This window comes from Mastigoproctus giganteus, chromosome 8, assembly GCF_048544385.1.
Source record: "Mastigoproctus giganteus isolate SK-2022 chromosome 8, ASM4854438v1, whole genome shotgun sequence".
NCBI lineage: Eukaryota > Metazoa > Arthropoda > Arachnida > Uropygi > Thelyphonidae > Mastigoproctus > Mastigoproctus giganteus.
In genome coordinates this window covers 73,057,184-73,084,391 of record NC_143582.1, presented here as the reverse complement: position 1 = coordinate 73,084,391, position 27,208 = coordinate 73,057,184, and the positions used below count along the sequence as shown (strand labels likewise).

At 36.7% G+C, this 27,208-nt stretch overlaps 1 protein-coding gene across 2 annotated transcripts in view; it reads right to left on the bottom strand.

Annotated features, from left to right (window-relative positions):
- TBC1D5 (TBC1 domain family member 5) overlaps nt 1-27,208 on the bottom strand; it is a 416,292-nt gene that overhangs the window by 55,148 nt on the left and 333,936 nt on the right. For both annotated transcript variants that reach the window (XM_090379490.1, XM_090379491.1), the window contains exon 19: nt 7,615-7,788. In XM_090379490.1, the coding sequence (XP_090235616.1) occupies nt 7,615-7,788 (174 nt within the window). The remainder of the gene's footprint in view (nt 1-7,614; nt 7,789-27,208) is intronic.

The window sequence follows — 27,208 nt, the reverse complement described above, 5'->3', positions numbered from 1 at the left end:
TTAGTTGCTAATGCTCCTAAAAAAAAAAACCAAACAAACAAAACAACAAAACTGAAAGAAGTCATCAAAAGTGCAAAATGTTTTTACCTTTTGTGACAGTTAAAATTGGCACAGATTTCTTCGATTTTGTGACAGTTAAAATTGGCGCAGAGGATTTCTTCAATTTTGTGACAGTTAAAATTGGTGCAGAGGATTTCTTCGACTTTGTGACACTGGCTGATGACTTATAAGCACCACTAAACTAAGCATAAGTAAAGCATCACAAATCAGAGTGACAACAATAATAACAGCTATATGTGTGGCATGATGGTATCTCTGGATGGAGACTAGTTTTAATTCATGTATTCAGAATTTGCAGATAAAGGAACCACTAGGTGGTATGATCACAGTGTACTGATGTGGGATTTACTTAAAGATATAATTACCATCAGGGGTAAAGGAAAGGGTTTTTGCTTCCATAAAGGTGAATACAGTGGTCTCAGACAGTTTTTAAATTCTGTACAGTGGGATCAACTGACGCTGTTACCAACAGTAAATTCTAAGTGGGAAGCATTCAAGGAATTAAATATGGATGCTATGAAAAGTTTCATACCTATTAAAAAAATCGTTCAAGGTTTAGACCTAAATGGTTATCAAATTAACTAATGAGACTCGTGACAGAGAAGAAAAATGCATGGGATGCGTATAAATTATCAAGCGACTCAGAAGCCTATGGCAGCTATAAGCTAGTCTGTAATCAGGTCACAAAGGAGGTTAGGCAAGCGAAGGCAGATTACGAGAAATCCTTGGAAAAGGATGCTAAGAAAAACAGCAAGGATTTCTTTACTTATATAAACTCTAAAAGGAAGGGGATGAATCTGATTGGTCCACTTGATATTGATGGTTCGACTGTTGATGATCCTGCTCAGACAGCAAACAAACTGTATGAGTATTTTGCATCTACATTCACACATGAGGAGTTAATAAGGTTTGAAAATGCCAGAAGGTTATCAAAATGTAGCAGGGTGCTTAATGATTTTGTAATATCTTATATTATTAGTGATGATTTTGTAATAAGATTTTGTATTGCTTAATGATTTGTAATTTTGTAATAATGATTTGCTGCAGTTTTGTCTAGATTATCCTGCAATGCATCTTTAACCAGTGACTCCATTATTTTACCCGGAACAGAAGTTAAACTAACTGGTCTGTAATTACTCAGGGGAGGTCCCCACGGACTGGATATGTGCATATGTGTCCCCAATTCACAAAGAGGGATCGAAGGGTGACACGAGTAATTACAGACCAGTTAGTTTAACTTCTGTTCTGGATAAAATAATGGAGTCACTGGTTAAAGATGCATTGCAGGATAATCTAGACAAAACTGCAGCAATAATTCAGACACAGAATGGGTTTGTTAAGGGGAAGTCTTGTCTGCCAATTTTGATAGGATATTATGATGTGGTTACAAAGAAACTGGATGCAAAAAATAATTTTGATATCATATATTTGGATTTCAGGAAAGCTTTTGACACTGTTGCGCATGGAAGACTATTGTTCAGATTGGAGCAGAATGGTATTAAGGGTAAGTTGCTACAATGGATAAAAGGATGGTTGAGTGGGAGAAGACAGAGGATGGTAATCAACGGGTGCTGCTCTTCATGGACTAATGTTATTAGCGGAGTCCCACAGGGTTCGGTGTTGGGCCCACTGTTGTTTTGTATATTTATCAATGATATTGATGAAGGTATATCAGGCTTAGTGTCAAAGTTTGCAGATGATACACAGGTTGGTAGGGCTGTTAATGACAGTAATGGCAGTGTGCTACTGCAACAGGATCTAGAAAATTTGGGCAGATGGGCTAAGAAGTGGCAACTGAAGTTTAACCTTGACAAATGCAAAGTACTGCATATGGGTAGAAGTAACCCCAGAGAAACGTACCAACTGTGTGTTATTACAGTTAAGGTGGTAGAAAATGAAAAAGACTTGGGAGTAATTGTGCAGTCAGATATGAAGTTTTCTGAGCAATGCAGACAGGCTGCAAGGGCAGGTCATGGGGTTTTGTCAATGATATATAGTAATTTTGCTAGCAGGGAAAAGGAGGTGATTGTCCCTCTGTATAAGGCAATGGTCAGGCCAAGCCTTGAGTACTGCGTACAGGTCTGGAGGCCTCATTTTAGGAAGGATGTAGATTTGCTTGAGTGTGCACAGAGAAGGGCAACAAGATTGGTGAGGGTTATTGTTGTTATTTGGTTTTTAGGAGCATTAGCAACTAAGGCCATATTGCTCCGAGAATATGCGGTGGTCATTCCCTGACCTTTCTGCATCCTCCGCATTTGGTGTGATGGGCTCGAACCCCGGTCTAATCAAGAAGCATGTGCTACGCACTGCTGCTCCTTCCCACCTGGCTACGGAGGCGGCCAGATTGGTGAGGGGAATGAAGGGATCCTCTTACCAAGAGAGGCTTAAGTTCTTCAAATTGCAGTGGCTGGAGACTAGGCACCTGTGCAGTGATCTGATTGAGGTGTATAACGCTTTGAATGGGTTGAGCCCTTCTGTTGCCACATACCATCCGGGAGAGCCTTTACTCACCTCAAGCATTGATGAGCTGTGGTCATCCAACACTTCACCGGTGATTCATGGGTTTCCCCTTCTCGAACCACTTTTGGTAGGTACTAACCACAGATGAACGTGAGTATCTCACCAGCCACGCCGTTTCGGATATGCTCTGACCCAGTCATCTGGCCATTACAATTTGGCCTTTGTCAAACTCACTTAAGTGCACTACCTTTCCCATCTGAAGAAGAAGAGTAACACTGGTTAATGGAGCTCAGTATCAGGTGATTTTTATACCGTGTCCCGACATGTGCATGTGCCGTAATTCACCTGTTGTTGCTTTGATTTGCATAACAACCTGCTGGTCATAATGTTTTGGCTCATTGGTTTAAGTGGGCTGCATAAATTGCCAAGTAATCACTTTCAGACTGCAGTCAAACTATATTGTAGTATTATTTCTTCTCCTGTCTACCACCACCCTCTCATTAAAACCTAAACCACCACCAAATCGCAGTGGCTGGAGACTAGGCACCTGCACGGTGATCTGATTGAGGTGTATAAGGCCTTGAATGGGTTGAGCACGCTGAATTCTGATGGGATCCTTCCACTGGGGGCATAAATTCAAATAAAGAAAAGACAGATGTAGAATAGATGTGTGGAAATTTGTCTTTAGCCAGCGGGTGGTTAATTGCTGGAACAAACTTCCATCTCGTTGTGGAAGTTGATAGGTTAAATAAATTTAAGGAGGAACTGTACAGGCATTTGGAGGGAATGGTGTGATTTTTTTTTTTTTTTTTTTTTTTGCTGATGCTGCATAAGCTCATACACTTGCTTTCTTGCATCACATGCCACTACTACTACTACTACTACTACAAGTCATCTTCTTTCAATGAACTTTTTGACTAGGAGATCTTCACCATTTTTCTGTTTAAGAAAAACAAAAAACGAAAACAGCTACCTTCAATAATGATGCTTCTCAATATAACAAATAAGCATGAAATTAGTCAAGAAAAAAAAAAAAAAAAAGAGAGAGAGAGAGAGACCTTTTGGAGCTATGCTCCTTTTTGAGCAATGAGGAAAAAAAAACTTTATTGAGGACTTTTTTTTTTTTTTTAGGGGGACACAAAGGAGATAATGAGTGTTATGATATGGACAGTTACTAAAAAGCTACTATGTTAAAATCTGTATTTTTAGACTTCATTTATTATTATTTTTTTTAATAAAAAAAAAATTAATCACTATCTGGGTTATTCTTGCTTCCAGTTTTATCCCTCCCCCTCCCAAACAAGCCTAGCTTACAAAATTTATTCATATGGATAAATCAAAATCATAATGGTTTTCTTCAAACAAAGTATTTTTCCCTAAGCTTTGCTTTAGAAAATAGAACTCTCAAAAATTATGAAAGTGGCAGAGAAGGAAGAATTACATATTCTTCATTTCAGAAAAATTTTGTTTTTGGTACTTTCAACGATTTCCATTTCTGCTCCTCAATTATGAGCACATCCTTGGATTCAGGAGAGGTCGCTACAGACTGGGGATGGGCAACTGTCAGTCCTATTCATAAAGGGTGAAGTGAGTAATTATAGACCTGCAAGCCTGATTTATGTGCCAAGGAAAATAATGGAGTCAGTGGTTTAAGAAGTAATGACTGCTGTATAACTGCATCTTCATATGAACACAGTTATAGAGCAATCACAGCTTGTATTTGCTAAGGGGCTTTCCTGACCCACCTGATTAGCTACTATGAGCTAATTACAAAGAAATTGGATGCAAAAAATTATCCTGACATCATATACAGTAGAACTTTGATTGTCCGTCACCCCATTTACTGTCAGTCTCTGTTAACTGTCACTTAACTCCACTACACCGTAGTGCATTGTGATATTGGCGCCATGTGTCACTCAGTCTTTGTTTACAATTCACTGTATACGGTTGTATTTTAACCTATTGTTTCATATTTTAATAATTTTTATTTAGTAAACCCATTGAAATGACAGAGAAACGTAAAAGAATAGTGCTGGGATTATCACAAAGAATTGAAATAATCAATCATCTAAGAAAATGTGAAAGTGCTACAAGTATAGCATCGGTTTATGGAATAGGAAAAACAACAGTAAATGATATAAAACGTGATTTAGACAAAATTGAAAACCACATGTTGAAAATGGAAACTGCTGACAGTAATGTTAAAAGTCGTAAAACAATGAAGCTTGCTATTAATGAACAATTGGATACTGCAATATTTCAATGGTTTGTTCAAAAATGTAGCCAAGGAATTCCATTGTCGGGACCTAAAATAATCAAAAAAGCCATTGAAATCAATAAAAAACTAAGCGGAGATCCTTCGTTCATGTCTAGCATCAGACGGTTGGACAAATTTAAGTTTTGCAATGGTATTCAACAGTTGTCGATCTAAGGTGAGAAGCTAAGTGCAGATAGCGCAACAATTTCTGTTTATCATGAAAAACTACAGAAGAAAATAGCTGATCGAAGTTTGGTTAACAACCAAATATACAAGTGCAATGAGAATGACCTTAATTGGAAGGCACCGGGATATAAGATGCAAAAAAGACTGCATCCCTATAATGGTATGTGCTAATGCCCACAGTAGTCAATAAATTGCCTTTGGTTGTTATAGGAAAACCAAAAAAGCCTAGATAATTTTAATATATTAATTTAAATGCTTTGCCAGTTAAATATTTCTCACAAAACAATGAATGGATGAGCCAAGATATATTTCATGATTGGTTTCATAAAATATTTGTACCATGTGTAAGATCACATTTGGCATCAAAATGTTTACCACAATATGCAATGCTACTGATGGGCAATGTGCCTACTCATCCCATACACGTATGTGATTTAAAGAGCGATGATGGCAAAATATCATGCCATTTCTGCCAGCAAACATGACATCTCTCATCAACCGATGGATCAAGGCATGATTGAGAGTATGAAATGTCGTTATCACAAAATGTTCATTCAAAAACTTGTTTTGGCAGAAAATAAATTAGATGTGATAAGGTTTTGAAAAGCTACACTATAAAAGATGATTTTCAATGTCGCTGATGCCTGGAATCATTCCAGTTCAAACAATACAAAGAAGCTAGAATAAGATTGGCCAGAAATATATATTTTCAACTGATACAGAAACCATTCCAAAAAAAACTGAAATTTTGCAGTTATGTTCAAATGTTCCTGGTTTTAAAAATATTTCGATGGAGGAATTAAATGATTGGCTGAATGGAGAAAAATGGATGTCGGATGCAAAATTTTAGACGACAATGAAATTGTGCAAAAAATGGTAACAATTTGGATGATTCTGAAACTGAAGACGAATTAAAAGCTGCTGCTGACGGAACAACAAACATAATTAGCCACTGTGAAGCTGAAACTATGTTGTTAAAGTGCATTGAGTGGTTCGTGGTATAAGAAGAAGCAGATGCTACGCAAGTGTTACTTTTGCGTAAAATTCATAACATTGCCTCCCAGAAGTCTCAAGAGATGATGAAACAAAAGAAATTAACTGACTTTTATAGAAAAGAAATTTAATTATGTAATATCGTTTTCTTTTAAATTTTTTTATGACATTACTAGACAAAATATTAAGTCAAAATAGTAAGTCGAAATATTAAAAATAGGTATGTATGTAGATATCTGTACTATGAATTTTTGATGACCCAGTAAAAAATAAATAATGATGAAAGTTTAATTAAATTTAATTAGGTTATGTATTATGTAATAAAATAAACAAGTTAGATGACCCGTTCTATTGTATCGATCATGGTCTCAGTCCCGTACCCTGATGGACAATCGAAGTTCTACTGTTGTTGGATTTCAGCAAAGCTTTTGATATTGTTCCACATGCTCAGGGGCAAGTTAATGCTAAAGATAAAGGGATGGTTGAATGGTAGGAAACACAGAGGGTTATTAATGGCCATTTCTCTTCATGGATTAGTGTCATTAATGGAATCCCTCAGGGTTCAATGTTGAGTCCATTACTGTTTTCAATATTTATTAATGAAGGCATATCAATGTCCAACTTTTCTGATAATATAAAGGTGGACAGATTGGTTAAGTACTGTAATCAAGGTATGTTATTCCAACAAGACTTGGATAAATTAGGTATATGGGCTGAAAAGTGGTGCTGAGGATTATTATTGATAAATGTAAGGAACTGTATTTGGGTAGCAGTGATTCCAGAATTAAATACCAATTGGTGGTGCCACACGGTGTGGTGAATAAAAAAGATCTAGGGGGAATTTTAATTTTTTCGTGAATTTCTCTGCATAGTGCAGACAAGCTGGATAGGCTGCTAGGAGAGCTCACAGGATTCTGTCAATGATATATAGGAATTCTGACAGAACCCCATTCCATTTTTTTTTTTGTGATGAGGTGTCATGGTGGTAAGCATCGCTCACCACCAGCAAAGTGGTGGCTGTGTTGCAACAATAGTCAAAAAAAAAATTTCTCTGCACAAAACAAAGTTAAATATAGTTGCAACTACATTTTAATTCTGTTTCCATTTGCACAGTATTTAACATGACTTGAACCACTATTCAAATCCTGAAACTATTCTGATAAAGAACTATATTTTATTCTTTACTATATGTTTCATCACTCCTCTATTATCAACAGTCTATTCACTATTTTGAAATGCAGACTCCACCTCTAAACTGTTCATAAGTTTTAAATGAAACAATGTGTAATTTTTCTGGGAGTATGTTTTTGGTAGTAGAATTTCTCCCCTTTAACAATAGTATAATCTGTTTGGCTCAGCAGTTATCCCTTGATCAAAAATTGCACTATGTCAAAATCAGATTAAGTGTAGCACAAATAATACTGTACAAATAAACACAAGTTTCTGAACTATCAAGTCATTCAAAAGTAAGAACTAATTTTTAACTTACTCTATAAATCTATTATAAAAGGAAGCCAGAGGCAAAAAATATAATTTACTAATAGAGAGTAAGTAATAAAAAAACAAATAGTAACTAGAAAAAAATTCAAAGATTATATCAAATTTATTTAAAAAAAAGCCCTCTGACTTTAATAAAGTGTGTTTTAGAATAGGCTTACTCTTTTCAGTCCTGCAATGGCAAGTAACATATCATCTTCATACTGAAGAGGTTGACGTATCATGCATTCTTGAAGCCGATCTAGATGACGTGTCATGCGCTTACAGCAATACTCACACATAGCATGCAAATCAGACACCTCAGATCTTAGTTTATAAAGCTCTTGCTCTTTCTCCTATGTAAAATAATGACCAACATGAAACAAATTCCAATAATTTATTACTGCTTAAAACATGAGGATAAGCAAATTATTGTCACACAAACAAAAAACTATTCTATCTCTTCCTTTGATACAAACAGTATTCCTTTGTACAACAAAAACAATCAATTTCTGCAAGCAAGAGTTGCTATTCAGTGAGTGCTGACTCACAACCAAATGAATGAGTTTGCACAAATTACTGGGCACCTGAATAGCACATACTACAACTTCCTTCACAAATGAAGAGTGCTTACTAGATTATAACTCATCCAACAATTAAATGACTTTTTCTGGGAGAAAATGCTCCTTGAGATTTCAAGATGAAACTGATATTTGTTTTCCACTATGAGAACCCAGGAACTAAGACTTTAGTTTCCTGGTTTTGACATAATATTGGAAAGCTTGGATTACCAGAGCCTTGTATGAAGAGTGGTTCTGCCATCATTTATGATCTGCTGTAAAGATTTGGCTCAGCAAGAATGACTTAACAGAGAAGGCATTGTAGATTGCCAAAATGCTCCAGGTCACTGAAAACTTTGATGAAATGAATTAGTGATATCATGGAATTATTGTCCCTCTTTTCCCCAATATGAAATCGATCTTACAGCCCATGGACCAGAATACAACTGCTAATGTCAATTGATACTAACATGATCACATTAGAGATCACTGATGCAGAAAAGTCCACTTTGGGGGAATTTTGAAAACAATTCAGTGTTAAGAATGTAAGCAACATTTTATTAGTCAGTTCCTACTGCACAAATGCTAAGTGAAGAAAGTTCAGACCTGAATGTGTCACTGATTTCCTTGGAATACAAGAGAAGACGCTTTAAACAAATAAAGGACTGTTCTGTTGAGCTGAGGACTGTTGAGGAAAGGACTGTTGAGCTGAGTAGCTAGCTAAGTTTGGAATTAGATCTGTGATGTTGAAGAACAGCAGTACATGGTGAAATCATCACTCAAGACCTGTTTTCATTGAGGAAATTCAAAGCCTCAGCATAGTCACATTATGAAGAGATGATGATGATGATGATGAAGAAGAAGAAGGAAACTAAAATTTGATGACGATGATAACAATGATGTCTCCAGAAATGCACAGTCCTCAAGTTCTCGATTTTAAGTTTCTAGTATACAGGCTGAAGGCAATTCACCCTTCAGGAAGTAAATCTATATGCATATTATATATTTAAATCAAAAAAATTATCATCAAAATATCTGAAAAATGAGTTTAGTGCCCAGATTTATGATTTCTCTGGAATCAATCATTGTCATAACATGCAATCTATTTCTCCTTTGTAAAAAAATAAGAGAAATTTACCTCAATATGATACATAGAACACTTCCGTATGATACTTTCCACAAATTAATTGCATTGTTATATTCATTTTAATTTCTGGAGAGCATCATACCGAAGTGTTCTACATATCATATTGAGGTAACCTTCTCTTATTCTTTTACAAATATTGAAATCAACGTAGAACGTATTGAGCATCACAGCTCTGGTTTATATTATCAAAATCTATTTCTCCCTATCAATTAACAAGTGCTCATTGCACATGGAAAATCTAGGATGAAGATTTTCCATGTGCCCCATATCATATTTTATGTCTTATTGGAGGACGTTAATTCAAATTCAACTTCACATCACACACACAAAGAAAATATGTTTTAATATTATAGCATGTGTAACATTTGTTTTGCACATTTTGCATAAGTTATGCAACATAATCCAGCATATCTAATACTAACTAGAGACAAACGACAAAATTCCTTCTCAAATTTGCAGAATATTTCAAAATCCGATATTTAACAATGAAGCTGTTATTCTGGAGAGTTTTTGTGAAAAAGACAGACTACTTTGGACACTGAGAAGGAGACTTGATCAAACACACAAGTATTTAGTGATAAATCTTGAAAGTTGGCAGCTAAGAAAAAAGTAAGGTAGAAAATAAGTCAATTTGGAGAATTTGAAAGCTTGAAATTCAACTTTAAAACTTGCTGGTGTTAAAAAACTGATACAATCTGCTATACAAACTTCCAAAAGAAGGAGACTGGGAAAAATATATAATCAGAATTAAAATGGGAAATTTGTATTTGGAAAGTTATGGGCTCCTTCAACTGCTTATTATAATTTGGACTAAGACTAGAAATAACTCTTATTTCCCTAATGTCAGCTTATTCTAAAAACAAAAATTTCATTTAAGGATTATTTTGATACTAAAGAATCTATTAAAGGTTAATTTCAAACACAAATTACTTTTAAGGAGTGTTTTCTATATAGATCTAACTCAATCAACATATGCAATGCATTCTTGGAAAACTGAACAACCAATGAACATTAATTTCCCATCTAAACAATGTTATTTGATGAGATATATTCCCAAAGATTTGCAAATAATTTGATTTTTTTTAAATATGTAAATAAATACAATTATTGTATACATACCTGATAAACTAATCCTATTTGAAAAATCATTCAAAGAAAGTTGTCGAACTCCCTTCAAAAAAGAATCATATAGCAAACAGCAACGTTATGAAGGTCTCCAACAATAATATTAGTGCATTTTTCAACACTGGATTTGAAATCCTCTAATTATAATCACCTCTTCAAACTTCAGTATGATTTATCATAAACTTTTGAGGTTCAGGCTAGAAGGACACCGGACACTGAAGTTTTTAGGGATGGGAATATCAGAAGTACACCGAGTTATAATTGACAGCTAAATAATTTAGTGATAAAAGAAAGTGGAAGAGCAATTGTTGGAGTAAAAAGTAAATGAGGCATCTGGGCTGATGGGATCTATACAATTATATAAAAAGAAGCAGTAAAATCAGTATGCAAATTATGAAAGCATTCTTGGATTTAGGAAGGTCCCTATGGATCGGAGATGTGCAAATGTCTCCTCAAAGATTTCTTTACTTATGTAAACTCTAGAAGGAAGGGGAATAATCAGATTGGTTCACTTAATGTTGGTGGTTCGGCTGTTAATGATCCTGCTTAAATAGCTGACAAACTGCACGAGTATAGACAAGCACAGACAACATGGAGTAAAAATTCTACACCATGAGCCTTATACAATCTCTCCAGGTCCGAACTGATTGATTGATAATGCTCATCATATATTCCCTACAAGCTACCAAGTAAAAGTTACAAAGTTCCTGCCAAAATAAAGACTATCTGAATATTAAGCTGTAGCTTTTAAAATACTTTAGAAAATTAAAATTTACAATATATTACAGGATTTAAATTAACAAACAATTACAGAAATTAAACTGTTAAAAAAATTTAATCCCTAGTGGAGTTAAATTTAATCTACCGAAGTGAAGCTATGAAGTTCCTGTCAAAATATCAATGACAAATATAAATATTAATCTGTAATTTTATAAATACTTAAATAAGTACAAAAATAAAGTATCCTATATGTGGGGCTAGGGGAGCCATATGTGTTTCACAGGCCACTAAACAGAAATTTATTTATTTATTTGAAATTATTGTTTTTCTCTTTTGATTTAAATTTATTAATGTAGCATTTTTTTTTTTTTTTTGTGATTTGTCTGATCAATTTGGTATATTTATTCTTTACTTGGATTTTGTAATTGTATAAAAAAAACCACAGTCAACTTCTAACAGCATTGTATCAATAAAAACTTTCATATTCTTCCGCCATTGTTTTCGTATTGATATAGCAGATACTGGAAGTTTCTACGTAGCTTTTGGCAGTGTATTCAGTATCAGCAGAGGATTATAAACTATAATTAATAGCACTATTTACTTGTTTTAATAATTTAACTTTATCACATAGTCCGTAAAGTACCACATTAATATTTGTAGAAGTTTTAGCATCAGTGATTTGGTGTAGGTATCGCAAATAGCTCATGTGAGAGTTCAATCATGTAGGTTGGCAATAGATAGTTAAATTTATTATCTGTTATAACTATTTAGAATTTACAAATGTAACTTTATAGCTTAATACATATAACTATATAATACATACATGTAATAAATATAACTTGCCCAGACATGATAGGAGGGAGTATATGATGAGGGCCTTGTCGATCAATTCGGCCCTGGAGAGATTGTACAAGGCTCGAGGGGTAGAATTTTTTTCAGCCTGGTTTGTACTTGTTGACAGGAGAGACTGCTTCTAAAGGGATGGGGTACACTTAAACAGAAAGGGTGCAAGAATATTTGCTGATGCTACTGAGGCAGTGTTAGGTGGGTCGGAAAACTGCTAACTTGGGGGGGATACACAGACTAAAAGGTTAACAGTGGCCGCAGGCATAGGCAAAAATGATTCCTGCACTGCTTCTATTAGACTGAGCAGTAGCCTGGAAAGCAAGGCAATGGAGATTTCTAGGACTGCTGGAAATCATAGTGGAGTCATACATGGGCTGTGTTAGGGTAACTAAGAGTAGAAACAGGTGCATGTATACTTGCATGTACACCAATGCTAGGAGTATAGTTAATAAATTTGATGAGCTTAAAGTGCTAGTCAAGACATCAAAGGCAGATATTGTTGGGATATCAGAGATGTGACACCACACAGACATAAGCAGTGCAGATTTGGAATTTGGGGAGCACAATGTGTACAGAAAGGAGAGACAGGACAAGATCGGTGGAGGGGTTATGCTGTTAGTTAGGAAACATAAAATCTAAGGAAGCGCATCCAATTGATGTTGAACAATACAATGTTGAGTCTGTTTGGTGTGACATAAGCACTGGGAAATGAAAAAATGACAGTAGGTGTGTGTTATAGGCCTAATGAATCTGATGAGTATAATGAGCAATTGTGCAGAGAAATAGAGTGGGCCAGTAAATCAAAATGTCGTATAATGGGGGATTTTAACTTTCCAGATATTGACTGGAACTTGTGGATTGGTCACTCGCACACTAGCAAGACTTTTATCGATTTATTGGATGACTGTTTTCTACAGCAACATGTTCGAGAGGTAACCAGAGGGAGTAATACTCTTGATCTGATTATCAGCAGTGATTATTCATGCATTAAGAATTTGCAAATAAAGGAACCACTGGGTGAAAGTGATCACAATGTACTGATGTGGGAATTACTTAAAGATGTAACTACCATCAAGGCTAAAGGGAAGGGCTTTTGCTTTTATAAAGGTGATTACAAGGGGTCTCAGACAGTTTTTAAATTTGGTACAGTGGTATCAACTGATGATGTTACCAACGTTGAATTCTAAATGGGAAGCTGTTGTTATTTGATTTTTAGGAGCATTAGCAACTAAGGCCATATTGCTCAGGGGATATGCGGTGGTAATTCCCTGACCTTCCTGCATCGTCCATATTTGGTGGTCACGGGCTCAAACCACGGTCTAATCAAGAAGAGTGTGCTACGCACTACTGCTCCTGCCCACCTGGCTACGGAGGTGCCTAAATGGGAAGCTTTTAGAGACTTAATTTGAGGCTACTAGGCTTTTCATTCCAACTAAGAAATACTGTTCAAGGTTCAGGCCTAAATGGATGTCAGATGAACTAATGAGGCTTGTAGCAGAGATGAAAAATGTATGGGATGCATATAAAGTATCAGGTAACACAGAAGCCTATGGCAGATATAAACTAGTTTGTAATCAAGTAACAAAGGAGGTTAGGCAGACGAAGGCAGATTACAAGAAATCCTTGGCAAAGGTTACAAAGAAAAACAGCAAAGAGGAAGGAAAGGCATGAATCAGATTCGACCACTTGAGCATGATCATCAATAGTCATCATGCTACCTGAGCATGATCATCAATAGTCAACCCATCAATAGATGGGTTGACTATTGATGATCATGCTCAGGTAGCTGATAAACTGAATGAGTATTTTGCATCTACATTCATGCATGAGAAGTTATTCAATAAGGAAGTGCCAGAAGTTTTTAAACTATAACAGGGAGCTAAATGATTTTGTAATAACTGAGAGCAAAGTGGAGGAGAAATTGTTGAAGTTAAACATAAAAAAGACACCTGGGGTGGATGGTATTTATCCAGTTATATTAGTGTATTATATACTCCTAACGGACACCTCTCTTCAACGGCCATCTCTCTACAACGGACATTTTCAAATTCCCCAACTCTCCTCTATTGGTTTTAACGTCTTTTCAGCTTCTGTCTAACGGACGCAGACAGCTAATCTGCTCTGTTTCGTTTAGATTAGCACTTAATTTGATCTCCCCATAACAGACAGCGGGCGAGCTCACGGCCCTTTTTCTAGGAACGTTTCTTCGATTGAGGCAATACGTGTGTTTATTTTCTATTTCCGATTCTCTGAATTTTATCAAGGTTTACGTCGCGGTTCTAAACCCTTTTTCAAGAATTTTAAGGCACGTGTAAAACTTCTGATGAATTTGGTGTGTGCAGGGGGGGGGGAATTTGGTCGGCCTTTCGTCTTTTGAGTTTCAGTTTTCAGTTTTGTTCAGTGTCGTGTGAAGTGCACAATGTCTTCTCGTAAACATTTAACTTTAAAAGATAAAGTCGAACTCATTAATGCGTATGTCGGCAAAAACATAGTGTTCGCAATCTCACTGCAAAATTCAAAATCAGGAAGACGCAGGTAAGTGACATCCTAAAGAAAAAAAATGAACTGCTCAAACAATTTTGGCAACACATAAATGATCAGGTTCAAAAATCATACTGACAATGTTACGTATGTGTGGTTTTGTCGCGTACATGCTAAAAAAATTCCCATTAATGGGCCTATTATTAGGGAAAAGGCTTTGGAGGTTGCAAAATCTATGGGAGTAAATGAGTTCAAAGCTTCTGTGGGATGGCTAGATAAGTTCAAAACTCGGCATAAAATTTCTTGGAAAACCGTAAGTGGTGAAGGTGGATCTGTTGATACTGGGGTTGTAACAGAGTGGACTGTCAAATTGGAAGATTTATGTTGTGATTTTGAAGCTAAGGATATTTACAACTGTGACGAAACAGGGTTGATTTTTAAAGCTCTTCCTGAAAAACAATGAGCCTAAAAAACGAAAAGTGCCAGGGCGGAAAAATTTCTAAGGAACGCTTGACTACTATTGTGTACAAATATGCTGGGAGACTTTGAACAACCTCTTGTTATAGGAAAACCACAAAATTCTCGTTGTTTCAAGGGCATAAAGTTGAATCTTTTGAATGTTGACTAGAAGTCTCATAAAAAAGCGTGGATGACACGAGATATCATGAGCGAATGGATAAGTCACTTTAACCAAAACATGATTCGTCAAAACAGAAAAATTATTTTTTTCATGGATAATGCTGCATCCCACCCGCACATTGAATTGTATCATTCAAATCGTTTTTCTGCCACCAAACACATCTGCAGAGTGTCAGCCCTTGGATCAAGGGATAATAAAAAATTTTAAACTTCACTACAGAAAACAAAATAAATAAATTTGATGAAAAAAAAAAAAAAAAACAAATAAAATAAATTTGATGAATTTGAGGTACTGCTCAAAACATCAAAGGCAGATATTGTTGGGATATCAGAGACGTGGTGTCACACAGATATAAGGGATGCAGAACTGCAATTTGGGGAGTACAACGTCTACAGAAAGGATAGACAGGATAGGAAGGGGGGAGGGGTTAAACACATAAAAACCAAGGAAGTGAAGCCAGTCAACATCGCCGGACAGTGCAGTATTGAGTCAGTTTGGTGTGACATAAGCATTGGGAGATCAAAATTGAGAGTAGGAGTGTGCTATAGGCCTAATGACTCTGATGAGTATAATAAGGAACTGTACAGGGAAATAGAGTGGGCCAGTAAATCAGAGAGTCTTATAATGGGAGATTTTAATTTCCCAGATATTGACTGGAATTTGGGGGCTGGTTACTCACACACTAGCAGGGCTTTTGTGGATTTATTGGATGATTGGATAGAGGGAGTAATACTCTTGATTTGATTATCAGCAGTGATTCTTCATGCATGAAGAATCTGCAGATAAATGAACCACTAGGTGGCAGTAATCACAGTGTGCTGAAGTGGGATTTACTCAAAGAGGTAACTACCATTAGGGGTAAAGGGAAGGGTTATTGCTTCCATAAAGGCGACTACGATGGACCGAGACAGTATTTAAATTCTATACAGTGGGACCAACTGATGATGTTACCAACAGCAAATTCAAAATGAGAAGCATTCAAAGAACTTATCTTGGAAGCTACTAGGCTTTACATACCAACTAAGAAATATTGTTCAAGGTTTAGGCCAAAATGGATGTCAGATGAACTAATGAGGCATATGGCAGAGAAGAAAAATGCATGGGATACTTACAAATTAACACATGACACAGAAGCCTATGACAGATACAAGTTTTTTTTTTTTTTTTTTTTGATTTGGTAGTTGTTGGCGCATCGGCTTCTGTGGCCATAATGCACCTCCCAAGGTTTTTGCAGTACTTTGATCCAAGCCCGAGGCGGGAATCGAACCCGTGACCTTTGGGTTGCCGGGCAGGTACTTTACCCACTCGGCTAGCCCGGTCGGCGATAGATACAAGTTGATATGCAACCAAGTTACAAAGGAGGTTAGGCAGGCGAAGGCAGATTACGAGAAATCCTTGGCAAGGGATGCAAAGAAAAACAGCAAAGAGTTCTTTACTTATGTAAACTCTAGAAGGAAGGGGATGAATCAGATTGGTCCACTTGATATTGATGGGTCAACTGTTGATGATCCTGCTCAGGTAGCTAACAAACTAAATGAATATTTTGCATCGACATTCACACATGAGGAGTTATTCAGCAAGGGGAATGCCAGAGGTGTATTCAACTCTAGCAGTAAGCTACAGAATCTTGAAATAACTGGGAGTAAAGTGGAGGAGAAACTGTTGAAGATAAACACAAGAAAGGCACCCGGGGTGGATGGGATCTATCCAGTTATATTAAAGGAGGCAGCAAAGGAAGTAAGCAAACCCTTAGCCATAATTATGAGAGCTTCCTTGGACTCAGGGGAAGTACCCATAGACTGGAAATGTGCAAATGTGACCCCAATTCACAAAGGAGGATCAAAGGCTGACACAAGTAATTATAGACCTGTGAGCTTAACTTCTGTTCCAGGAAAATTAATGGAGGCACTGGTTAAATAAAGAAGCACTGCAGGATCATTTAGACAAGACTTCAGTTATAGCTCAGACACAGCATGGTTTTGTTAAGGGGAAGTCTTGCCTGACCAACTTGATTGGATACTATGATGCAGTCACAAAAGAACTGGATGCAGGGAATAACTTTGATATTATATACGTGGATCTTAGAAAGGCTTTTGATACTGTTGCACATGGAAGACTGCTACACAAATTGGAGCAGTGTGACATTGGAGGCAAATTGCTGCTATGGATAAAGGGGTGGTTGAGGGGGAGAAGACAGAGAGTGGTAATCAATGGACACTGCTCATCGTGGACTAATGTTATTAGTGGAGTCCCTCAGGGCTCAGTGTTGGGTCCATTATTGTTTTCTGTATTTATAAATGATATTGATGATGGTATATCAAGCTTAATGTCCAAGTTTGCAGATGATACAAAGGTTGGCAGGGTTGTCAAGGACACTACTGACACTATGCTGCTGCAACAGGATCTGGAAAGGTTGAGCAGATGGGCTGAGAGGTGGCAAATGAAGTTTAACATTGACAAATGTAAAGTACTACACATGGGAAACAGCAACCCCAGAGCAACGTATCAACTCTGTGGTACTACACTGACAGTGGTAGAGAATGAAAGGGACTTGGGGGTGGTTGTGCAGGCAGATATGAAGTTCTCTGAGCAGTGCAGACGGGCTGCAAGAGTAGCTCATGGAGTATTGTCAATGATATACAGGAATTTTTCCAGCAGGGATAAGGAGGTGATTATTCCATTGTATAAGGCAATGGTCAGGCCACACCTAGAGTACTGTATACAGGTCTGGAGGCCTCATTTCAAGAAGGATGTAGAGCTGCTGGAACGAGTACAGAGAAGGGCAACAAGATTAGTGAATGGAACAAGGGGATGCTCTTACGAAGAAAGGCTTAAGTTTTGCAAATTACAGTGTCTGGAGACTAGGCACCAGCGAGGTGATCTGATAGAGGTGTATAAAGCCTTGAATGGTTTAAGCATGCTCAATGCTGATGGGATTCTTCCTCTAGCTCAGAAAAATCACCTGAGAGGGCATAAATTCAAATTGAGGAAAGGCAGATGTAGGATAGACGTGCGGAAATTTGCCTTTAGCCAGCGGGTGGTTGGTTGGTGGAACAGACTTCCATCCCTTGTGGTGGAGGTTGATAGCCTAAATAAGTTTAAGGCTCAGCTGGACAGGTATTTTGAACGAACAGAGGGGTGAAGTGGAAGTGGGTTTTTTTTTTTTTTTTTTTTTGGCTGATGCTGCATAAGCTTGCTTTCTTGCATCAAATGCCTCTACTAATGCTAAAAAACGTGTTTTAAGACACCTCATTGCAAACACGAATTATGTAACATGTGCGAGTGACCTTGCAAAGAAACTCAGCATCCTAGATGCGATTCAATGGATTTCCTCTTCAGTAAATGCAATTAGAAAACAAACTGTTGTGAACTGTTTTGTAAAGTCTGGCTTCTCAAACGCAAAAATTGAAGTTGTGAACAGCAATGTGGAGCACCAAGAAGAACAAGAACTTCAACATCTATTGATAATGTACGATACTTCCGCTACAAGTGACACTGGCTACAAAGATATAGACTCGAACCTCACTACAGAAGATGGTGCTCTAGATATCAACATTATCATCGATATTTTTCAAGAAGTTCCTCATGAGGATGAAGAAATGGAAGGAGGCCATTCTGTCGAAGAACATATTAACGACAAACCACCGATGAAAATAGAAGAAGCACTCATACAAATCAATCGGTTAAAAATGTTTTTCGCTGCTGAAGAAGATACTGAAGGACTTTCGATGGTTTCTTCACTCCAAACAAATGTTGAAAACAAAATTATCAGCCGGAAGAAGGTGCAGAAGAAAATAAGTGATTACTGTATGTATTTTTCTTAAGATAAAGTCATAATATGCATAGCACAATTGTATGTATATTTTTTACAAAAATATTGTGCAAAATCTGTATATAATTTAATTTAATTTTACATTAAACGTTTAACGATTTTTCTTTCTTTTTTTTTTCTCCCTCAGACTTCTTGTTAGCAGACTCTCTCTCTAACGGACACATTCTCATTCCCCATGGTTGTCCGTTAAAGGGAAGTTTCACTGTACTTGTGTTCCAGGGAAAATAATGGAATCACTGGTTAAAGAAAAATTGCAGGATCATCTAGACAAGACTGTGGTAATAGTTAAAGGGAGGTCTTTTCTGACGAATTTGATTAGCTACTATGATGTGGTCACAAAGGAACTGAATGCCAAAAATAATTTTGATATCATATAGAGTACTTGGATTTCAGGAAAGCTTTTGATACTGTTGCATATGGAGAGTGCAGTTCGAATTGGAGGGTATGGCATTAAGGGTAAGTTGCCACAATGGATAAAGGGATGGTTGAGTGAGAGACAACAGAGAGTGGTAATCAATGGGCACTGCTCTTTGTGGACAAATGTTATTAGTGCAGTTCCCCAGGGTTCGGTGTTGGGCCCACTGTTGTTTTGTATATTTATTAATGATATTGATGAAGGTATATCAGGTTTAGTGCCTAAGTTTGCAGATGATACAAAGGTTGGCAGAGTTGTTAATGACAGTAAAGACAGTATGCTACTCCAACAGGATCTATATAAGTTGGGAAAATGGGCTGAAAAGTGGCAACTGAAGTTTTACATTGACAAATGCAAAGTACTGCATATGGGTAGCAATAACCGAATAGAAATGCACCAATTGTGTGGTACTACACTCAGGGAAGTGGAAAAGACCTGGGAGTAACTGTGCAGTCAAAAATGAAGTTCGCTGAGCAGTGCAACCAGGACAGGTCATGGAGTCTTGTCAATGATATATAGGAATTTTGCTAGCAGGGACAGGGAGGTGATTATCCCATTCTACAAGGGAATGGTCAGGCCACACCTAGATATTGTGTACAGGTCTGGAGGCCTCATTTTAAGAAGGGTGTAGAGTTGCTAGAACAAAGAAGGGCAACAAGATTGGTGAAGGGAACAAAGGGACTCTTACCAAGAAAGGCTTAAGTTCTGCAAATTGCAGCACCTGGAGAGTAGGCACTTGTGAGGTGATCTGACTGAGGTGTATAAGACCTTGAATGAGTTGAGCAACTGAATGCTGATGGGATTATTCCTCTTGCTCAGATAAAGAACCTGAGGCGACACAGATTCAAATTGAGGAAAGAGTTGTAGAATAAATGTGCCGAAATTTGCCTTTAGCCAGCGGGTAGTTGATTGGTGGAACAGACTTCCATCTTTTGTTGTGGAAGTTGATAGCCTAAATAAATTTAAGGCTGAGCTGGACAGGCATTTTGGAACAAATGGAGGGGGAACAGTTTCACCTAGAACAGTTTCCATTTATTACCACTCTCTTGCCATCTCCCACCCAACCATCTCTTTATCTATTGCAGTAACTTGCCCTTAATGCCACACCGCTCCAATCTGCACAGCAGTCTTACATGTGCAACAGTATCAAAAGCATTCCTAAAATTCAAATACAGCAAACCCCCGCTATTCGCGGTATATGTATTCGCAGTTTCGCGTATTCGCGATCACCGATTTAATATAAAATGAAACCTAAAAAAACGTGAATTTTAAAGCGCCGTGAATATTTTCCGCCATAAAAAACATGGGCGTGGCTAAAATTATCTTTCCCGGTCAAAACAGCGCTCAGTGGGTGGGGGGAGAGGGGAGAAAAAATCGCGAGCGTGGATGTTTCTCGGTAATCCTTGTTCAGTATGTGTTAGTCATGGAAGGTTTCGTTGTTTGCTTTTAATTTATATGCTTATAAACTGAATAAATTTATCAATTTATAAATTGATATGCTTCCAAAAGTGATAAATCTACCATTTTGCAGTGTAAAACAGACTTTTTCGAGTGTGTTAACGGAAGAAAGTGACTTTATTGTGGACAAGTTCTTTCTAACCCCTACAAAAATATGGCTACGAATAAAAAGAGAAATGTGAAAATATCAAAGAAGGTGATAACATTAGCGAATAAATTGAGTTATTAGACAAAATTTCTAATGGTGAAAGTGTCTCCTCAGTGGCAAAACATTATAAAATCAATGAGTCAACGGTACGATCAATCAAGAAATCGGAAGAAAAAATCCGCCGTAGTGTCCGTGAAAACGCGCTAATTGCTTCAAAAATTTGCTCTGTAACTCGTGATGTTAAATTAGAAAAAATGGAAAAAGCTTTAAATCTGCGGATAGAAGACCGAACTCGAAATAAAATTCCGTTAAGTTTACTCATCATTCGCGAAAAGGCAAAACTCCTTTATCAACACTTTAGCGAAACTGGTGATAGCACTGGCGGGATGTTTTTTTTTTGCTAGCAAAGGCGCTGGTTTGAAATTTCTAATAAATATTACATTTAATATTAAATTGTTTCTTATTTTCATTTCGATGCCATATGCTTGCATTTCACTATGTACTGTCTATGTACATAGTCATATTATGAAGGTACATATAATACATACTTAGACAAAATTTTAGACTAGTTCTTCTTATATATTTCATACTTTGGAACGGAACCCCTTTATTACTATGGGAGCCATAACTCAGTATTCGCGTTTTCGGTATTCGCGACATTTCTCAGGAACGTAACCCCCACGAATAGCGGGGGTTTACTGTATATGATATCAAAATTATTTTTTGCCTCCAGTTCCTTTGTGACCACATCATAGTATCCAATCAAATTGGTCAGACAAGACTTCCCCTTAATAAACCCATGCTGTGTTTGAACTATTGCTGTTGTCTTATCAAGGTGATCCTGTATCACCTCTTTAACCAGTGACTATTATTTTCCCCAGAACAGAAGTTAAACTAACAGGTCTATAATTATTTGTGTCACCCTTTGAACCCCCTTTGTGAATTGGGGATACAATTGCACATCTCCAGTCCATGGGGACCTCCCCTGACTCTAGGGATGGTCTCATAATTATGGCTGAGGGTTTGCTTACTTCCCTTGCTGGCTCCTTCATTATATAACTGGATAGATTCCATCTGCCCCAGGTGCCTTTTTTATGTTTAACTTCAACAGCTGTTTCCCCTTCACTGAAATCTTCAATCATATAAAAAACATAAATTTTCAGAATTTTATCCTCATTCCTATTTTTTAAGCTTCGTAAAGTTTTTACACTGTATCTCACTTGCGCGTATCACGTTAGTTGCAATTTGTGCATGCTTTGTTCTTTGTTATTGATTGCTTATCCTTTTTACTGTTTTAAATTTTACAACTCTCCCAAAAAAAAATGTCAGTGAATAGAAATATCAATTAGTCAGTATGTACCTTAAAATATTAATTAAGCTATGTACATAAGTGTAAATTAATTTTTATTTTGCTAACCTGTGGAAAATAATTCTTCCCATTTTTACATATCATTTAATTTTGTTAATTGGTAAGGTACTAAAGCAGTGGTTTCAACCTTTTTTTAATAACGGCATCCCTAAGTCATTTATTTTATTTTGGGGCATCCCTACTCAATTTTCTGCCTGTTAGAATTTTAAAATATTAAAAAAAAAAATATATATATATATATACAGGTAGTTCTTTCCCAAAGAACTAAGGTTAAAATTAGGGGTTACATTCTCAACAATGAAATTAGTTATCTAATTAGTTTATGTTTAAACAATGATTGATTTTTCGAAAAAAATGAAAACATAGCCTGTAAAATCAAACAAATTATAATAATAGAGAAATTATTTACGACTTACAAATGTTAAAGAATGTTTATTCTTCATCATTATTGACTAAATGCACACCTGTTGATCACTCATTATTGGCTCGGCACTCGTTGGCTTGTTGCACAAGGAGTCGTCTTCTACAGAAATGTTTCAAGAGGCATTTGTTTCTAAGATAATCTTCTCTTTTAATTATAAATTTCCCGATTGCATGCATAAGCATTTTTTAACAGCACACACAAATTGCAACTAACATGATTCGCGTGGAGTAACAAGTTTACGAAGCTTAACGAGAAGTTTCTAAAAATTTGTTTTTTTATACGATTGAAGATTTCAATAAAGTGGAAACATATTTCACCATAATAATGTAAAAACTATCAGTATTTTCGCAAATGCAAAAAGATCGAGTTTATTACCCGTTTATCATTGCTTGCAGTAACAGAAAAGCCCAATAAACTGTAAAGTGCAAATTGTTTTTATTGTTTTATGGTCGTGACCTCCACAAATGTGCTTTAGAAAAATATCACAAAGGCGTTTAAAATTGATTCTTATAATGGAACATATGACAACAATGAAAGTCATTTGGATTGGTAACTAAGGTCACGCTCGTGACCTTAAAAATTAAATTTTAGAGAGATAAATAGCTTAGTTATACAGCGAAAATTTCAACTTTCGAGATCTTGAAACAAATTACCAAAAAACAATGTGTTATTGGGTTCACATTACGGTATTTTAACGATACGATGGTATTTCTGGAACTGATTAATATAGTAAAGCAGGGTACACTGTATTGTATAGCTACACACGTGGTTTGGAATGCGGTATTTATGAATGTCTAACATTCATTTTTTTGCAATTATTCTTTATATTTTCGATTTTGTTGATACTTGGGGGGAAAAAACTCGTAAACCCGGGAACTCTTAAAACGAGACGGCCTGTATATATATAAAATATTAAAAATATATAGAGGTACTAAGTAAACATCAATTATAGATTACCATAAAATTAAAAAGATACTGTACACCTTTTTATAATGAAATAAACATATAAATTCAAAAAAAAAAAAAATAAATAAATAAGTTTAAGTAACTTAAACCAAAATTATGTGGCACCCCGGCTGAAAACCACTGTACTAAAGTGTAAATTTGTCAACTTTACTTTTATAGCCTGTGGATAATATTCCTCCTATTTTTGCTTATTAGAATCGCAATTTAATAGAATTAAAATTCAATTTGCAAACATGATCACAACAACCAGTGCTTACTGCATAATATCGTGAACAGTTTTATTATTGAGAGCCCATTGCAAAGTGATTTGATTGATCGTATAGTGAACCAATCGCAAAGCAAGGGTTCACTGTATATATATATATATATATAGTGTACTACTGCACTGAGATATGTTTAGTATAGTATTTTTAATGGTATTGAAATTGAATTGAAATTATGCCACAGAGCAGAGCAGCAAAGCAAAAGGCACAAGGCAGTGGGAATGCTGTGGCTTGGAGGAGAACTGAGGTGGGTGGATTGTCCTCTGAAACACAGCCTTTTGAAATGTACTGCTTGTTTGATGTTTATGGAGCTATCAGAAACAGGACATGATATCGCCAACGGTGATGTCTTTGTGTGTGATTGATGTAAGGAAGTTTGCCACCAACTCGGCATTGTTATGGGTCTATATGAGAGCTGGAAGAACAGGGTGGATGCCCTTGAAGGAATTAAACTGGAGGGCCCATCAAGGATCTAAAAAAGTTGGGCAGATGGACTGAGAAGTGGCAACTGAAGTTTAACATTTACAAATGCAAAGTACTGCATACGGGTAGCAGTAATCCCATAGAAGTGTACCAACTGTGTGGTACTCCACTCAGGGTAGTGGAGAATGAAGAAGACCTAGAAGTAATTGTGCAGTCAGATATGAAATTTACTGAGCAGTGCAGACAGGCCGCCAGAGCAGGTCATGGGGTTTTGTCAATGATATACAAGAATTTTGTCAATGATATACAAGAATTTTGATAAGAAGGTGATTATCCCATTATATAAGGCAATGGAGGTTCCTCCCATCTCCAGCAGAGATGGGGGAAACCCCAGGTGCCAATAGACAACTAACACACTGTATAAGGCAAAGGTCAGGCCACACCTTGAGTACTGTGTACAGGTCTGGAGGCCTCATTTTAGGAAATATGTGGAGTTTCTAGAACAAGAACAGAGAATGGCAACAAAATTGGTGAGGGGAACAAAGTGGTGCTCTTACCAAGAAAGGTTTAAGTTCTGCAAATTACATTATTTGGAGACTAGGCACCTGCGAGGCGATCAGAATAAAGTATATAAGGCCTTGAATAGTTTGAGTAGGCTCGATGCTGATGGGATCCTTCCTCTTGCTCAGATTACGAACCGGAGGGGGCATAAATTTAAATTGAGAAAAGACTGTTGTAGAATAGACATGTGGAAATTTGCCTATAGCCAATGGGTCATTGATTGCTGGATCAAACTTCCATCTGTCGCTGTGGAAGTTGATAGCTTTGAAAAACTAACCCACTATGAAGTTCTGAAATGCCCAACCTCCATAATACAATCAAGTACAGTAATAAGCTATATGTTTGCACTGGTTGACATCCAATCAACAAATCCAACTTTATTCTCCTCACGCAATGCACAGAGGTCAAATATTTCCGTTTCTCTGTATTTTGTTTCCAGAGAAGTCCGAATCAGCTTATAATCACATGCTCCAGTTGATAGAGAAAAAAAGTGTTGCAAATCAGCATTTTTACTTCAACCAAGAAGACTCCAGACTGATTTTGAAAATGCTCTTATCAAGTCAATGAAGGAAACGTTCCCTGATGTTGTGGTTAAATGGTTTGTTTCATTTCAGTCAAGCTATTTTGCAAATAGAAAAGAGAACCAAACTGTTTTTGAACTCCATGGTGTTTGTTTTTTTGAAAGAACAAGCCAAAGCTTGTTCTTTCAAAATTCCACGTGGAGGAATCATTTGTGAAAGGCTACATCTAATATTCTGTCATTTGAAAATACTAAGAACTTATGATTTTAAACCAATTCGATTGGTCCTAATGTACTATTCTTATTACTCTGGAATCACCATGCAAATATTAGTTGTGGTACAATTAATATCCACAAAGCTTGCATAATGCTGGAGCAGAGCTTTTGGATGCAGTCATATTAGAACTGAAAAATGATTTGCCAGGTAAAAATCATAAATATACAAAGTTGATTAATCAGAAAATAGCGAAATGTGTGTGTTGAATTGGCTGATTTTGTTGATTGGCTATAGTGTTGCATTATGTGATTAATTGATATTATTCAGTTGTATTCTTCTTAAAGGATTTGCAATAAATTGTTAAAATCCACAATAAATTGTATTCATATATATTTATTGTACTCTTTCTTTCATTCATTCAACTCTATGCATTTAAGCTTTTGGCCATCTACATGGGATTAGGGAAAGGGAGTGGTGAAATGTGGGATCAGGGCATGTAAATTGGGGCAACTCAGGCTAAACTGGGGTAGGGGTTACATTGAAATATAAAAATTAATTTTTTTTACTAGTTTCCTTCATATCTTACCCTCAACTTTTTGTTGACCCCCTTGTGGTAGTAGTAGTAGTGGCATGTGATGCAAGAAAGCAAGTGTATGAGCTTATGCAGCATCAGCCAAAAAAAAAAAAAAAAAAATCACACCATTCCCTCCAAATGACTGTCCAGTTCCTCCTTAAATTTATTCAACCTATCAACTTCCACAACGACAGATGGAAGTTTGTTCCAGCAATTAACCATCTGCTGGCTAAAGGCAAATTTCCGCACATCTATTCGACATCTGTCTTTTCTTAATTTGAATTTATACCCCCTTAGATTCGTAATCTGAACAAGTGGAAGGATCCCATCAGAATTCAGTGTGCTCAACCCATTCAAGGCCTTATACACCTCAATCAGATCACTGCGCAGGTGCCTAGTCTCCAGCCACCGCAATTAGCAATTAGCAATTAGCTAATTGTGGTGGCAATTAGCCACCACAACAAGTACAGGTCACTGTTGAACAAAAGCCGAGAATTAGGGTTGAATTTGAAAGTGTCTGCAATTCTGCCCAGACACGATAGGAGGGAGTATATGATGAGAGCCTTGTCGATCAATTCGGCCCTGGAAAGATTGTGCAAGGCTCAAGGGGTAGAATTTTTTTCAGCCTGGACTGTACTTGTTAACAGGAGAGATTGCTTCTACAGGGATGGGATACACTTAAATAGAAAGGGTGCAAGAATATTTGCTGATGCTATCGAGGCAGTGTTAGGTGGGTCGGAAAACTGCTAGCTTGGGGGGAGACAAAGACCAATAGATTGACAGTAGCCACTGGCAGAGGTGAAAGAGATTCTTGCACTGCTTCTATTAGAATGAGCAGAAGCCTGAAAAACAAGATGCATGGTATTTCAGAGACTGCTGGGAGCCATTGCGGTACAAGTAAACACATGGGTTGTGTTAGGGTAGCTAAGAATAGAAACAGGTGCAGGTATACTTGCGTGTACACCAATGCTAGGAGTTTAGTAAATAAATTTGATGAATTTGAGGTATTGCTCAAAACATCGAAGGCAGATATTGTTGGGATATCAGAGACGTGGTGTCACACAGATATAAGGGATGCAGAACTGCA